At 38.4% G+C, this 16,793-nt stretch overlaps 1 protein-coding gene across 1 annotated transcript; it reads right to left on the reverse strand.

Moving 5' to 3' along the window:
* Nucleotides 1-2,403: 2,403 nt before the first annotated feature.
* Nucleotides 2,404-16,429, reverse strand: LOC113102072 (PDZ domain-containing protein 4-like). Its single transcript, XM_026265733.1, has 8 exons — nucleotides 16,262-16,429; nucleotides 8,920-8,958; nucleotides 7,975-8,264; nucleotides 7,762-7,852; nucleotides 7,145-7,243; nucleotides 6,968-7,030; nucleotides 6,483-6,584; nucleotides 2,404-4,350 (listed from the first exon to the last, which is right to left on the reverse strand). Exons 1-8 carry the CDS (start codon nucleotides 16,319-16,321, stop codon nucleotides 2,404-2,406), a joined length of 2,691 nt encoding a protein of 896 aa, XP_026121518.1. The 5' UTR covers nucleotides 16,322-16,429.
* Between the last annotated feature and the right edge of the window lie 364 nt (nucleotides 16,430-16,793).

The following is a 16,793-nucleotide window of genomic DNA, read 5'->3' on the forward strand; positions in this document are numbered from 1 at the left end:
CTGAATTGAGAGGACCATTCACTACATTTCACCTTTTTTTCCCTATGGGTGGTATTGCTTCTCTCTAACTCTAACGCTTTGATCTTGTGCTTGTATTAAAATTCCTGAAAGCTGGGGCATGCTGAGCTTAAATCCAAATAAAGCAGAGATGAATGATGTAAAAAAATATATATATATTAAAATCCAGTAGTTTTTGAGATGCGTGTTCTGGTTTATAGGCACGCTAATGTCTTGCGCCACCGTGCCCCGTGTTGCATGTCTGCACTTAGCTGAATGATGCTGTATAAACCTGAATGTATATATTAGTTGATATAAATATGCCATATTTACTCTGCACTGGACTTGGGAATCAGTATCTTGCTGGGAACGGGAACTTGAACCATTGTTTACATTTTAAGGACCTGGGGGTGGGGTGGGGCTTGGAACGAATTGTAATTGTAAAATTGTATCAGTATGTGTGTAAGAGCAGTTCCTATATTCAAAATTAATTGTATGAAGTTTTATATGTATATATGTATGAGGTTTCAATGCAGAATTGAAATTATGAGAAGAGAAATTATGTGATTAATTTATGGCTCATTCTATAAAACATGTTCTTGCTGTTGGAAAGTTGTTTTTATATATACAGTATATATATTTCTGAGTGACTATTTGTCTGGGTGTTCCTCTATTTTGGTGTGTGTACAGTATGAATGTGTGTTGTGTGAATCCAAGTATGAATTGACAAATTTATATTAAGCATACAAAATTGTTTTATTTGTCTAAAATGTTGTATTTTATACGGTTTTAGTAATGCATTGAAATAACCACTCAAGAACGAATGCACATTACACAATGTATAATCGGGACTATTGATATCAATCAACAGGTACCATATGAGTATTATAACTATATAACTGTAGATAATTATATAACTGTAGATTTCTTCATTTTTATCCAACACCAAGACAGAAGTGGTAAATGATGCTGGATAAAGTCCTCTGGTCACATACATTTGTATACTTAGAAATAGAAGTACTTCACTAAAGTTCATTGTGTATTTCTGGCATGTACAGTATAGTCAAAATCATAGTTTAAATCATGCAAAATTAGTTGAGCTGAACAAGTGGCTCTCATCACCAAACTGGTCGAAACTCTTAAGGCCATTTTCTACAAAAAACTTCAGTTTTAAACACTTACAAATATGTTAACAAATTCGTATGCCATTCATTTATTCATGAATAACAATATCCCCTCATTTTTAGCTCCTTTGCTACACTTGTGTGAACCACTTCAGGTGCTCCTAATAACCGTATATTAAAATGTACAATCTGTTTTCATTTAGAAGCTGGTTAGATTTCATAGTGATCCAGTGTGTGTTTGTGCTTTCCCTTTTTGCTGGTGATTTGTATGTGTCCACAGTAGGCCACATAGGCTTGTGAAAGTCTCTCCGTGATGACTTAGGATGTAAAGGAAAATAATTACCATACATTCAAAGTTAAAAAGCACAATGCGGCTTAAATTGTGCTTTGCCGTATTTGGGTCATAATGAACAGTACAGGAGGATAATGTAAACAGAGCATCACAAACAAGCAGTATAAATGTTCAGCACCACATCTCTGCAGGAAAGTTTAACATGATTGTGTCTGCACAGGTTAAGCACTTTAATGATTTTGTAATCAGAGCAGTAAATTGTACAAAAATCGTATTGTTATTCCATCCCCCTCAATATTCTCCATGAAAATTCAAGAGTTAAGAAATTGATTCAGTGTGCCTTTCTGTGCAGCTGCAAGGAAGATACTGAATTAGTTTTATTTGACCAATATATCTACTTGCAACGAGCAGATTATGACTAAGACCTGTCTGCTTGTACAGTTTGTGGAGTATGCGTTGTGCTTGTTACACATGTGCGTTGTTACATTCATTTAACATTCATAATCTTCTGAGCGTCTGTCACTGAGGAGTGATAATGTATATTGAGAACCAATACAGTTTGACATTAATCAGACAATTAATCAGTTTTTGCACAAACTTGATATTTCTGCCACCCATAAACATTTACTTGGCTTTTAGTTTTTTTTTTTCCTTTGTTTTCTGGAAAATCTAAAAAATCTTTGAAAGGTATGTTTACTTGAGATGCAACACTTTAAGAGAATGTATATTTTATTTGGGTATGAGCATAATCAATTTAAAAACAACATAAGTATTTATGAAAACATGTCTTTTTTTAATGTTGCTTCTCAGGTAAATTTGGGATTTCGTAACAAATAGGATTTGTTCAAATTAAATTAAAGAGGGCGATAGTTGCTAGATGTCGCTTAGCTATATTAGCAATGTAGAAAGATGATACTTGAACTGTTCAAGAAAGTATTTGATAAATGAATCGAATACATTCTCTTTCTGTTGTCCTTCCACACCATCCTTTCAGACTGTGGTAACAGACAGAAGAGGATTATACACCTTTGTCCCATCTGGAGAGCGAGAGCCATGTGCCAGTAGCTCTTGGATAGTAATCCAGTTGTCCAGTATGCGTCGGTTGCGTTTCTTGGAGCTCTTTTTCTGACTGAGCTCCAGGATTGAGGCTGGGTTCTGGCCTGACTCTGACTGGCTTTCCTTGCCCATGTCCAGACCGTGTTCTCTCATAAATTCCAAGCGACTCTGCATCATAAACTCTCTGCGTCTGCGCTGCTCGCGGGCCCTCAGCAGATGTTGCTTACGCTCTTCTTTGCTCCAGTAGCGACCCATCTTCATTTCACTCACTGCGTCATCATCAGTCGTCATTCCACTACGCTCCTCACAGATCTTCATAGCTCGGGCTTTCAAGAGCCGGTCTCGAACAGGACGCTTGGCCACATAGCGCGTCCCATCACTCCTTATCTTCACCTTCCACTCCATGCGTGGGGATGGAGGGGGAAGTGGCAATGATAAGGCCAAAGAAAGCTTCACTGGGCTTGGGTGAGGCAACGACTCCAAGGTGGTATTCCCATGCCCCTCACGGTCACTGCCACCCATCGGTGCCTCACTTTCTCCTTCAACAGCTCTATCCAAAGGTCCAGAACTCTCAGAAGGTGAGGATCCCAGATGCATGCAACTCTGGTAGCGCTCTGGTGTAAAGCAGTTGGAATGACGTCGTCGAGTGAAGTAAGGACTTGACTCAGCACTGCGACCACCATTCCTGTTATGGCTGCTCACCCTAGAATTTCCACCTTGTGCCACCCCTTCAGGCATGCGACGGATGGTTCCCTCTCTAGTGAGTGAGCAGAATTTCTGGTTCATAGGGGTGTTAGTCAGAAACTTCTTGTAGCTGCTTGGTGAATATGAACTGTTGAGGCTTGCTCGCCCTCTTTCACTCCAGGTTGGTCGGTCCCTGTGTCTACTTAGTAGAGGGCTTGTGGACTCATCGATTTGAGAAACTGGAAGTCGATGTTCACTCACCATAGGTGTGCTCCTACAGCTCTCTCCCCCTGTGTTGTAAGCGCTGGTGCTGTCCTTGTCCGACCGTTCCTTCTCTGGAAGCTCGTTGATGTCAGACAGCTCATGCAGTGGAGACCCCTGAGGTTCTGCAGACACCCTACCAGATGTTTCTTCCTCCATCAGCCAGGCTTTTAAACAGCTTTCTCTTAACTGCTGCATCTTCTGTGCTCGTAGAATGTTCCGGCACTTGAACTCAAGGTGCCTCATCTCCTCTTCCAAAAGCGCCATCTCATGTAGAGTAAGGTTCTCATTACTGTTCTCATCCATAGTCTCCTCCCTATTCTCAGCTTCCACTGGTGTCTCTCCTTCTTTCTGCTGCTGATCTTGAACCTGTTGCACTTTCTTCATCCTCTTCTCATAGCGACACTTGATTTCCAGAAGCTGCTTGTACCTCTCACATTCCTCCTCTGTCAGGCCTGGCATTATCATCCCACTGACGGGATCATGAAGGTATCCACCACCCACACTTCCACAGTCCAGTGAGTCTGTGCTAAGGTGGAGCTCTCGGAGAGGAAACAGCGGCGATGGCGTGTCATTCCCTCCTCCGCCGCTCCTGCCCGGCCTGAACTTGCGCAAGCTGCCAGGCGTGTTGGTGGCATTTGTGTTGGTGGCGCTGGTCTGTTCATCGCCCAGAAGGATGTCGTGCTCAGAGGATTCTTCGTTCTTTGTGCTCTCATCTGTTCTGCCCACACCACTGTCAAGCTCTTGACTGTTGCTGAGGGTCGCTAAGCTGAGCATGGGTGTCTCCTGATGTAGGGTTTCCTCAGGAATGCCTCCTTGGGCTCTCTGTTGGCGGAATTGGTACAGGCATGACAGAGGGGAAGTATTAAGGCTGTCCACACTCATCCCTACAGGTAACTCACAGTCAATCTCCTCTGGGTCCATATGAGTGTCCGTCTAGGTGAAAGGTACAAAGGAACGGATGGGAAAAAGAAAGAAAGAGGGAAGAGTAAGAGGTTGAACATCACCAGTATTGTCATAGAAGTAAATACATGCAGTAACACGTTTCAACAGTAGATGGCAATATAGATATTACAACATGTTTGTTTGTAAAGCAAGAATTGTGAGAATTGTTATTATATTGAGGCCTAGTATTTTCATACATACAAACAGGCATACATACATATACATATAGTATATATATATATATATATATATATATATATATATATATATGTGTGTGTGTGTGTGTGTGTGTGTGTGTGTGTGTGTGTGTGTGTATACAATTACATTTATCTATAGCTGGCATTTTGAACAACGTATTGTCAGATATTTATCACATTGAATGTATATAGTACATAGTGCATACGATGTATTACAAGATCATGGAGACTTACCAATTATTGTAAGACACTTTATAACAAAATGGCACTATTACTCATATTACTGTTCATTTGTTCCTTTTTAATTTGTGACAATTGTCATGTCTTGCTACAAATCAAGATTTATTGGTGAATACAGTTTTATTGAAGTATTGACTTGTTTTCCCTGAGTATCTTTGTCTATAATTGCAAGCCAAAAATCAGTTGCAGTTATCACTTGAATTGGTTATGAATGAGCAACACAGTTATTAACATTTATTAAGAGCAACACAGGTTGTTTTAATAGTCTGCCTGTGACATTTCTCAAGCATATTTGTCTCTCGTTCTTTCCTCTTGATTTAGTCAGCCTGTAATCTCTTTCTGTAATTCAGCAATCCCTTCCTGTTTCTCTTTCTTTATCTATTTCTCTCTCTCTTTCTCTATCCATCTCTTCCTCTGTTGGTCTGACAGCTCCACTTGTTTCTGGTCTTCAGTTCATTATTAATCATTTTGTGTTGCTGGGATGGTGATTGTAGATGAGAATGTGAGGTAGAAAATGGCCCCCTTTTTGTTCTGATCTTGTTAGTGCTGTGCGTTGGCTGAAATGAGCTCCCTGTTTTATTCATTAGCTGACGGCTGTGCTCATGATGGATGATTTTTGCCGGCTGCACACAATAACCAACAACCATTTTTTTCAATATTACCACTGGCTCCCCAGATATTGCAGAACAATTTACAAAGTCAGAAATTCAGAACACCATATATGCAGCTCTGAAATAGGTTCACATTTAGAACAGTTTATAATTGTGTGGTGCAAGTAAAGGTAAAAATGCTGTTAAATTTGTATTAAATAAAACAATACATTTGCTTGCACTGACAACTTTGAAATTTAGTTCAGATTAATTGCTTCTGCTAGTGTTATTCTCATTTATACCAAGTCACTTTGGATAAAAAAAACAGCTTTTAAACAAATAAAGATAAATGCAGAAGTAAAATTCCAGCACTGGTTAAAGTTTTAGCATAGTCTCATTAGATGGCTTAGTTTATGTCCTTGATATCCTTCCTTCATAATGTACTTTGCTCCTACCTCTTAATTTGCCCTCTCTCTCATACCTTCCATCAATTCCTTCAATTACTTCTCCTGTGTGCATATCTTTCTAATGGAGTACTTTTCACTCCATTCTATAAAGCAGCTTTGTTCCCTCTCACTCTTCATCTCCTTGTGGAATAGTGTTAATGGAACTGCCACACATCCTTGACACCCATCACTAAGAGTGATCACATGATTGAGACATTGAGTGATGTGAGACTTCTTCTGTTTCCCTTCCTTCAGCAAACTAAGCCATTCATTTTAGGATATGCTGTCATTGGGGACAGAGTGGGTCCATTAACTTTGCATGTGCCTCAAAAAGCTCATTTTATGTGCACTTGAATCATGCATGTATGTCTGGGTTTAGAAAAACATTTAATAGCTCCGAGGATGTGAGATTTGGGGGGATGATTTAATGGTTCATGCATGGTTCATTTTAGTGTCCAATTTGTCTACAAGGTTTCTCCTAAAAAGAGACAATGTATGGTGACATGAGATGCAGCACTTTGCAAAATTTTGTCATATTACTGTATAGAACAAATACTTTACTTTCTGTTTCATATTCTCAAAAAAGTATGTATTTATCCTCTTTATTCTAATGTGTTTCTATCTCTTTCACATGTGTTGTATTTATTTACCTCTATCTCTGGTCTGGCCAGCAGTAATGAGAAGTTGGTGCTGTCCTCACGGGTCAGGATGGCCACCGCTTCCTCTCGGTTCTGAACTTCCATCCCATTTATCTAATGTGGGACAGACGGAGACTTCATTCACAGCTACGTTCAAACACAAAAGGTCAGCTCTTTTACAAAAACAACATAACATCAAAACATCAGCGACTGAGTCCTTGGTACTGAGTGTGTCCGTGCCACATCAGAAACCATAATAAATGAAGAACTTGTCGAGACAAAGGCAACATGACACATTGTCTGTGCTGTTCTGTAATTATTCTCTAGAGTAATTGTGTGGGCTGTGTTAAAAGTCACACCAATTATCTGTTTATAGACTGATTGTCTCTAGAAACACTTGACCTCCCAGATGAACGTGACGACGTGATTGTGTCAGTTCATCAATGATTGTTGTTGATGTCGTTTGACTCTAGCAACACATCTGAGCAAAAGCATACCTGTAATATCCTGTCCCCCTTCCTGATTCTTCCATCTTTTGCTGCTATGCTGTTTGGATTCACCTAAGAACAGGGTTTAAATATCAGCTGGATAACTTCAAAATCTCAGCTAAATACTTAGCATAGTGATTGTGTTGAGCACTAATATATACAATTCAGCCTCATGTGGCCACTCACTTCCCCAACATAGATGCCTTGGTCTTCCTCCTCATCCGTCCGATAACAGACTGTTAGCCCCAGTTTATCCTGCTGACTCGACTTATACAGCTCCACTTCCTGACAAAGACAGAGAGGAAGAGCTGCTTATAGGGCAGAGGTTAAACCCCCTGCTTTAAAGATGCACCAGGACAGAAAAACCAGCTAGAGCAAATTTATGAGATATTGTAATAATGTGTTTGGGTCACTGGTCTTGCATCAACCCATCTAGTCTATTTTTTCCACTTAGAGTGCATGTGTTTTACTTAGTGAAAAGTAAAATGAAGCAAACAGCATGCCTTTAAAAAACAAACAAACAAAAAAACAGTTATTTACAGTGATCTTGTTTGCATTTTATTTGGATTATTGTGAGCCAGGACAATTTTATTAATAAGTTTACCTTTTTATATTATATTAGATTAGATTAGATTAGATTAGATTATTATCAACCAATCGGTATTCGACATTCAAAATAATTTTATTATTATTATTACACCACCCAGGTTTAATTTGTGTTTGATTGTTTGTTATAAATATTGTTTATTTTATTAGTGGTTTACTTGTATGTAAAAGGCTATAATGACTTCTTGTTTTCCCACCTCATATTCCAGCTCTTCTTGTTGATCCGCCTCATGGTTGGCAACATTGAAGTAATCATTTGGATCACTATATTCCTGCCCCAAAGAACCACTGTGAAAAGACACATGTTTCTTCAGCAGGTTTTCAGTGCAAGTAACATTTGTCCATCTCACAGACATATACAGACTGTAATAAGAACTGATCAAGAGGCAGAGGACAGTGAAGACGCTCACAGGTCATTCATCAGGTATGGCTCCACCAGCTTTGTGAGGGGAGGAGAGGGTGGGGGCATGGGTGATCCACTGCTCGGGTAAGACCCTCTGTCCCCATTCAGAAAGTTCTGGAAGCTAATGTCGGTCTGGGTGCCGTTGTCCACACAGTCTGTGATAGCCATGAGCCGGGCCGAGCCAGCAGCTGCACCCAATCTCCTCCTGTGACCCTTATGTACCACCTGAAGCAGGAGAGGGTCATGGGACTGTCCATCTTTGTCCTGGGACAGGTGAGATGTTCTTCTGCCTTTGAGCTGCAGACAGTTAAAAGAGCAAGAAATAATGTAGGCCGTTGTACATCCACTTAAAAATAATGCACTGATTGGCTGTTTAATCTGACACCTCTGAAAATGCTGAAGCAGCACTATAGAGAGAATGAAGTGGGGAAAGAGGGAGACAAGAATAAGAAAAATGAGAGAAGGGGAGAGAGAGAAGATAAATGCACAAATAAGCAAAACTCAAGGAAGGATATTTTTCTGCTTCTCCTTATGGAGAAGTAACATTGCAAAGCAGCAAAAATGACTTATGCAAGACAAGCATGAGCTCTCCATCATCCAATCACAAAGAAATAGAAAGACAAGAAACTGCAAATAGAAACTGATTTTATAGAAGAATCTTCTGCTTTGCTTATCAAAAGTCTTGGATCGGTAATATATTTTAAATATATATACATTTTAAAAAGCCTCTTATGTTCACCAAAACATTTGTTTGATAAAAAATATCATTGCAATTTAAAATAACTGTTTTCTTTTTTAATATATTAAGTGTAATTTATTATTGGCATTCATTCTTCTGTCACGTGTCTTGAGAAATCATTCTAACATGCTGATTTGATTTGAATTACTTTTGAATATTAAGGTATTGACGTATGATAAGACAAACTTCAGATCTGAGTGGTATATGTGTTACCTTTACTTCTGCATCAATGGGACGCAGAGTGTTTCCCTTCTGTGGAGAAAAACAGAGAAGAACCAGATTAAAAAGTGTTAAAACTGACAGCTTTGAAAATAAATAAAGAGATTTGGTAAATTCAGAGACAGATTCCATCAGTACTACAATTTGTGTACAATTTAAAAACAGGAATTCTTAATAGGAATTCTATCAATCATAAGCAAATACCTTTTTATTGCTTTTTAGAGCCTCATTTGTTAGACATTTGATCTGCTTATTGCATCTGTAACTGCTTTAATGCATCTACTTTGCCAGCTCTGAGTATTAACTCTGGTGTATATTATTTCAGAAGTAGGATTGTTTTATTGGAGTGATGGGTTGTTTGTTGATGCGTTTCCATCGCCGGCCTGCTACGACTGCTAATTATAAAACAGAAACAGAGGGCTTTTTCCCACTGGATTCTCCTCCAAATAATTCTTCTGATTATGGCTCTTTTTTCAACTTTCATGTTGAAATTAGCTTGCTTCTCTCAATCATCTTGACCCAGTTACACAACATATTAGAAATGTTAAACATCTTCACAAAGGTTCTAAGCACTGTGATAAACTAGGTCAACTCAGTTTGAGGTTCTAAATTGTCCCTCTTTCCATCACCTGTGCATGTACTGCAGTGTTGTATTGATTGCTTGTTCATTTCGATTAAGGTTGATATTAACCTTTATAACAATTAATGTCTGAGCAGTCTCTTTTTATTGCACATCGTTGCTTCTTGGTACTATGACAAAGCTACAAAGCCTGAAAAGTAGTGTTCAGTGCAGTCTTCTGGTTTCAATTTCCCAGGTGTTTTTTGTTTACCACTCATCATGTCAACACTGTCATATATAAAAATGTATCAAGTATTTGTTGCTGGGTAATGACTTTTAGTCTGTTGGTATATTTATTGTTGTTGTAACTGACATATATCTGACAGTGCAGATTTGATATGTGCATTGGGACAGTTCATCCAGTGACAGGCCTTGGGAAGGGACAGATGAGAGGTGATTTAACCCTCAAGAATGCAACCCACAATCAATACAAGTTTAATACTGAAAGTACTTTCGACAACCCCTCCTCCCTCTCTCTCTCTCTCTCTCTCTCTCTAACTCTCAGTCTTTCTGTTTCTTTCATCCTTATGAAAGAAAGTCAAGCTACAAACAGCTGACCCTTAGAGACCAGGTCTCACCTCAATCCTTATGCTGTTTGACTGAAAGTCCTTCGATGCCTAAAAGAGGTGAAACCTATTTCTTTTTCATTGTGTTTGGCTCATTATTGATCCTGTCAGTGGCTTTGATTACAAATGGACTGTTTGCACACGGGATTCAGAGTTGATGGAGCAACAGTGATATTGGCCAACATGTAAAAAGATTTTCTATATGTTCCCTGGCTCATATAGAAAATGCTTATTAATGTATGACTCTCTCAATGTATAGACAGTATTTATGATTTGTATACATGAGATCATGGGGGAAATTACAAGCAGTTTTACCTTTGAAAGCAGCATGTTGATCAGTTCAAAACATTTGTTTTAGTGTTTTTAGAGGAACAACAGAGTGTGTCGAATGGACTGTGATGGAATTTCTTCTGCATGATTCAGTGGCCTACAGAACTCAGTGGGTGATTTGTGCTTATCAGTTCAATACCAAGAGACAGCAATTACATCTCTTTAACTCGTGATACACCTCTATTGACCTTCACCCTGTACGTTTGACCCTGTGGAATAATTGCATTGCTAATGAAGGAGCTTCTGAAGGTGCACACAGATACTGCAATGCACATCCACACCCCAACAATCCCTATCATCTCACCACGGGATGCCTGCATTAACTCAGAGTCTGTGATCTACCAAACATGCCGCACTGATTACGGCACTTCCAAAGACATGCAGCTGGAAGCATTAAAAAATGTCAATTTTGTTTTGTTGTCTTTTAGTAAAAGGAAATGTTTCACCTTCAGAAAATGTTCAGCTAGTATGGGAACAAATGCATTTTTTTTTTTTTTGGCTGTTGATAAGCTTTAAAAGTAATGTTTATTTTTGGTTTGATACCAAATGCAACAAAGAAATTGACAAAGAGTCTTTTCTATATTGTGTTGCATACGTATCTGAGACAGATCAGTAAAAGATTATTGAAAAATAAAGAAATGTAATGCAGGGACCTGGCTGTTGATTGATTGGAGGCAGATCTGAAACCCATTGTAAGAAAGTGTCAGGGTTAAAGCAGAATAAGTGATTGGAGAAGTCTGGCTTGGATAAAGTGTATCCATTTCACAAGGAGATTGAGTTATGACTCAGAATTATGCTCAGGTTTATTTATTTATTTTTTATTTTTTTATATGTGAATTAACGGATGAATCCTTCACAATAAGTTCAATAAGATGCATTTAAAAAAGAGATGGGGTGAATTTCCATTTCATGCCAACAATCATTTTAGCTAATGTTATGATGTAGATCTTGTAAACTGTTGCAAATCAAAATTGGCTCAATCATTTTTGTTTCAATAAATTTGGTAAATTCAGAGACAGACTTCTTCAGTACTATGATTTGTGTGCAATCTAAAATGTAATGTCACTTTTCTAGAACGATGTCACTTCCTGGATGTCACAATATAATGAAATGTAAGTTTTTTTTGTAGGAAATGTATCAATCATATGTAATAGTTTCCATTTGCAAGCGAATACCTTTTTATAGCTTTTTGTGTTAAGTGCGTTATTTGTTAGACATTTTATCTGCTTATTGCATCTGTAACTGCTTTAATGCATCTACTTTGCCAGCTCTGAGTATTAACTCTGGTGTATATTATTTCAGAAGTAGGATTGTTTTATTGTTTGTTGTTGCATTTCCATCACCGGCCTGCTACGACTGCTAATTATAATACAGAAACAGAGGGATTTTTCCCACTAGATTCTCCTCCAAATAATTATTCTGATTATGGCTCTTTTTTCGACTCTCATATTGAAATTAGCTTGCTTCTCTCAATCATCTTGACCCAGTTACACAAAGTGTTAGAAATGTTAAACATCTTCACAAAGGTTCTAAGGACTGTGATAAACTAGGTCAACTCAGTTTGAGGTTCTAAATTGTGCCTTTTACATTGTTCCCAAACTCTATTCCTGTCTTCCCTCCCTCTTTCCATCACCTTCCCCTCAGGATTTCATCTTGTTTTTGATTAGAGTTTAGAGGAGGGAAACTCACTCACTCACTCTCTCTCTATCTCTATCTATCACTGCTCAAGACTCTGGATTAATGTTCAGGATGGGGCGATAGCAATTTTTGCTCCTACTAGTGCTGGCCATCAGAGCAGGGCAAGGGTTGTGATGGAAACCAAAGAATTATTTAACTAAAGGTTACTTGTGCCGCAAACGTCAGTCTGGATTAGTTTTACTTTCTTCTTTTTTCCCCCCATTCTTGGAGCAGGTGAAGGCTGGAGCCCTTTATCTTTTTTCCTTTCATGTCGCTGCATGTTTGGAGAGACCTCCTGCAGTGTGGAGGGCACACAAGTAGATTTTGTTTATTTACATCAGTGTTTTTTTCAATAGCCTGATTTAGTGCGCTCGACTATGTGTGTGCGCAGCTTCGCCATCATTATTGCATCTACGTGCGTTGCAGTGAGAAAGCATATAAGTCTTGCTTAATGATCTCAGTTGCCTTAGCAACAGCATCCCATAGAGACAAATTTGACAGGGTATGTTAGGTAGAGGCAGGGAGACGGAGAGAGCGAGAGGGAAACTCATCAGACATGACGGGTGGGGGGGCTAGGCGGGATTACAAAAGGCAAAGCGTCTGCTAAAAGGCTCATTTTGGAGTGATTCAACATGCACGGGATTTTTGCTGCAGACCGATCTCATTTAAAGCTCATCATAAGTCTAAAGCTTAGAAGCAATTAGCGTGGATGAGTGTCGCACGAAGATGGCCAAATGCCAAATAAATGCGATGGTGTTCACGGATAGCGATTCCATGCGCTTGGCTGTTCCAGCAGAACCGGCTAATGTGATCTAGTGTGAATGGTATTATTCATGCCTGCAGCAGCTTGTCCTGAGTCCAACGAAGCCTGTCAGGATGTGTCTGCTCTTCATTACTGTGTGCCCAGCCACAGAGCAGAAGCAAGAACAAATGCCACATACTCAGATACATAGAGCATGACACTGATGAAAGACTGGGTGAGAATGTGTGTAAGAAACACTGTTACTATGAGAAGCACTTTAGAGTAAGCAACAAGAGGTGTATTTTACTGTGTATTTTTTATCTAACAGCTTCACTTAAATCATGGCGGCTTATTGCTTTTATAAAAAAGTGACAGCACTGCAGTGATTAAAGATCTTCGATGAAGAAAATGACTGGCGTTTGCATGTGTAAAATGTGCTGTCATGTTTGCCAGGGTGTTGCTATGCTGTTACTAAAGTCCTTTTTAGCATATTGCTGCTAGGTGGTTGGTTACTTAAAAAAAAAGCCCACCAATAAGTCTCCATAATATTCCCATCCCTAGATATGGCTCTGGTCCCTCCTTCAGTGTAAGCCTGAGGGATTTTTCACCCGTTTCATTGTCGCCAGGCAGAAAATCATAAATCCAATGGCTTACCTACCATTCAAAAGTTAAGATTTAGTATGATTTTTTTTTTTAAGAAATGAACCATATTATTAATGCATTAAATTGATTAATAGTGACAGTAAAAACATTTCTATTATAAATAAGTCCTTTTGAAATTTGTATCATGGTTTCCATGAATACATTAAGTAGCATAACTTTTTTCAACTGATGATATAAAGAAATGTTTTGTGCACCAAATCAGCATTGATTTCTGATTGATCATGTGACACTGAAGACGAGTGATGGATGCTGAAAATTCAGCTTTGCTGTTGCCAATAGTGAAGTAAGCAAAGTTTTCATTTTGGAGTGAATATCTATTTAAGTGTGAACAATTTCAGTCTGAAAGCCATGAAGGCTAAGAGGAAGAAGTAAAGATGCAATGCCTTGTGGTGATGTCACCCATAGCTTGTCATGACTCTCATGGTGATATCGTTTTCATTCTAAAGTGCATTAAATATACTTCGCTATTACTTTGCAGTAAATCCAGGGGGCTTCCAGTGTTGGTGCAGTTGATTTTGCAGGGGTTTTATGGTGTCTTCCAGCTCTCTCCACTAATAAGTGTGCAGCATTTAAAACAGGCTCACACAGAGAGGACTCTGTCATTGCATAATAAACTGGTTAAGGAGTAAAACCCTCTGTGAAGAGACTCCGGCAGTGGAGGATACGGCGGAGAGAAGAGCTGGAAATTGAAGTGAGATTGAAGAGATCAAGTGGAAGACCCTCTCGGTATTGGAAAAAGCTCAACCTTTCCTGGCATGACATCGTAGTCTGGTGGAGAAAGCAAATTGCTCTCTGAACAAAACTTTAAAGTGGCAAACTCGAGCTGTGGAGAGGATTTTAGTCAAGTGGAGTTTAAATGCTACAGGTGAAAGAACTGAGACGCGGCAATGCATTCGAAATAGGTTGCAATTTTTTTTTCCTCTTTTATTATTTTCTCTTTCTTTTTCTTTTTTAGAAATAAAAAAAGGAGACACTTTGCTGTTATATGATACCATAGTATGAATCGGGTTATTTTAGTTAACTAAAACAAACTAATGTATTTAATTGTTTGTTTGTCTTTATAAAGCAGACACTTTTCTGTTATTTATTACATATAAAATGTTTATATGCTTGTTTTTTTTTTTTTTGATGTTTTGTTTTTAATCATGCATTCATGATGTAACCACCTAATCACCATGGAAACCACATAGCAATGTCTAACAACCACTATGAACAGCAACCGCATAGCAACAACCCAGAACACCTGAGCATCATGGCAGTGAGCTGTGCGTGGACTCACATTCTCTTCAGAAAATATATAAATCTAGTTAATATTTGCATATTCGTGAGTGTGACCTTGCAAAATGCTGTAATAGTTTGTTTGCCCAGGTGTCATAGATACTTATTCAGATACTAATGCAAGGTGACATTACCCTGCAGCCACTTTCCCATTGTCAGTTTTAAGCCATGTGTTCAGAGGCGTGACATGCTTTTTTATTTTACATAGTCAAGGGATCAGCTTTGCTCTGATACACATGTACTCTGCTTCTGAATTCAATATTCCTTTCCTATCTCTGCTCTGCGTGCCACAGCCACAGATATTTTACACACCTGATAGGTTTTATTATTAGCTGATCTGCCCTTCTCTCATCCTGCTCTACTTTCCAGAAGTATAAATATCCCCTAGCTATCAATCATAGTCACATGACCTGCCATGTGGTTGGACAAAATGACAGAAGGGAAACCTAACTTTAAGACCTTATAGTGGAAGAGGTTTAAAAACGTGCATAGCTTTCTCTCTCACCGCCATGTCAATTAAAGCCTGCTGAGTAGGAAGTCTTTGTGCTGTTTAGCGGATTGTGGTTTTCAACACAGGGTTAATTCATTAAATTGTTTGCCTAAAGCACAACCTTAACTCAAAGTCCCCCTGACACATCTTAAACCTGTTCTGTTAAGATAAACAGTTTCCTGTTTGAAGGCATATCTACAATCCCCGTAAGAGTAACATGCATAAACCCTTGTGTCATATGGAACAGCAGAATGTGAGGTTTTATATTACTAGTTGTGCTAAATATTTTTTTTATTTTTAAGAAGACCTTGAATGGACCTTGTACTCCAACTTTTCAGTGGTAATTATAGTTATGTGTTGAACTATTGATGAACACATCACTGAAGAACTGCTTAATGGTCAAACCTAAATTTAACATTTGAAATTACCAGCATAAATACATTTAAAAAAGACATAAAAAATGTATATTGTGAAATATGATTACTATTTAAAATGGCTAATTTCTATTTAAATATATTTTAAAATATAATGTATTACCGTGACAGCAAAGCTGAATTTTAAGCAGTCAATACTCCAGTCGTGAGTGTCACATGATCCTTCAGAAATCATTCTAATATGCTGATTTGCTGCTCAAGAAACATTTATTATTATCAACGTTAAAAACAGTTGTGCTGATTTATTGATTTATTTATTTTGTAAAATATTTTTTGTAACATTATAAAGTTCTTTACTGTCACATTTGATCAATTTAATGCATCCTTGCAGAATACAATTATAATAATAAAAACCTAAACCTTACACATTTGAATGGTTGTAAAGTGATATATTGATATTTATGGTGGGGTTATTAATTTTTACCAACTTTGTGAAACTTTTACCTCCAAAAATTTTCTCCAACAAGCACATGATTTAAAGTGCAAAGTAAAAAAATAAAAAGAACATTTAATATGAACTTCTGTTTGTATTTTCACCTGAAACATGATCCTGTACTGTTCCTCCGGCCTGTTCACCACACACATGTTGCAGCCCATCGTGGCTCGTGGTTTACTGAGGGGGTGCGATTCCTCGATGCTCTTCGCTTCCTGATTCTCCGACGTACTGTAGGAGTCGATCCCTGACGTCCAATTAAAGTAATCCCTCTCTGAGATCAGAGGTTAAGACTCTGCACTCCATGAAAGGGCTTTGATGTTCTTCTCTTTGTCTGCTTTCCTCATTCAAGCCTGGCTGCTGTTTAATTGAGGTCCAACCCGGGCATCCAGCCGTGAGAAAGTCAAGGTTTGATCGCTGATGAATGGAGTCTCTAATGTCTGTTTGCTTTTACTCAGCTTCAGATTTACTTCAAGATACAAGTTGGTTTAATGTTTGTGGTTTTAAACTTCACATATGATAATGCATTTTATTAGACAGATAATGTTTAATATCTCCAGAGTCGTTGCACTTGAAACAAGCAGCACGGTGTGACAGGATTAAATTTACAGGTCCCACCGTGTCTGAACAATATAA

The sequence above is a fragment of the Carassius auratus genome, unplaced genomic scaffold, assembly GCF_003368295.1.
Source record: "Carassius auratus strain Wakin unplaced genomic scaffold, ASM336829v1 scaf_tig00217679, whole genome shotgun sequence".
NCBI classification, from domain to species: Eukaryota; Metazoa; Chordata; class Actinopteri; order Cypriniformes; family Cyprinidae; genus Carassius; species Carassius auratus.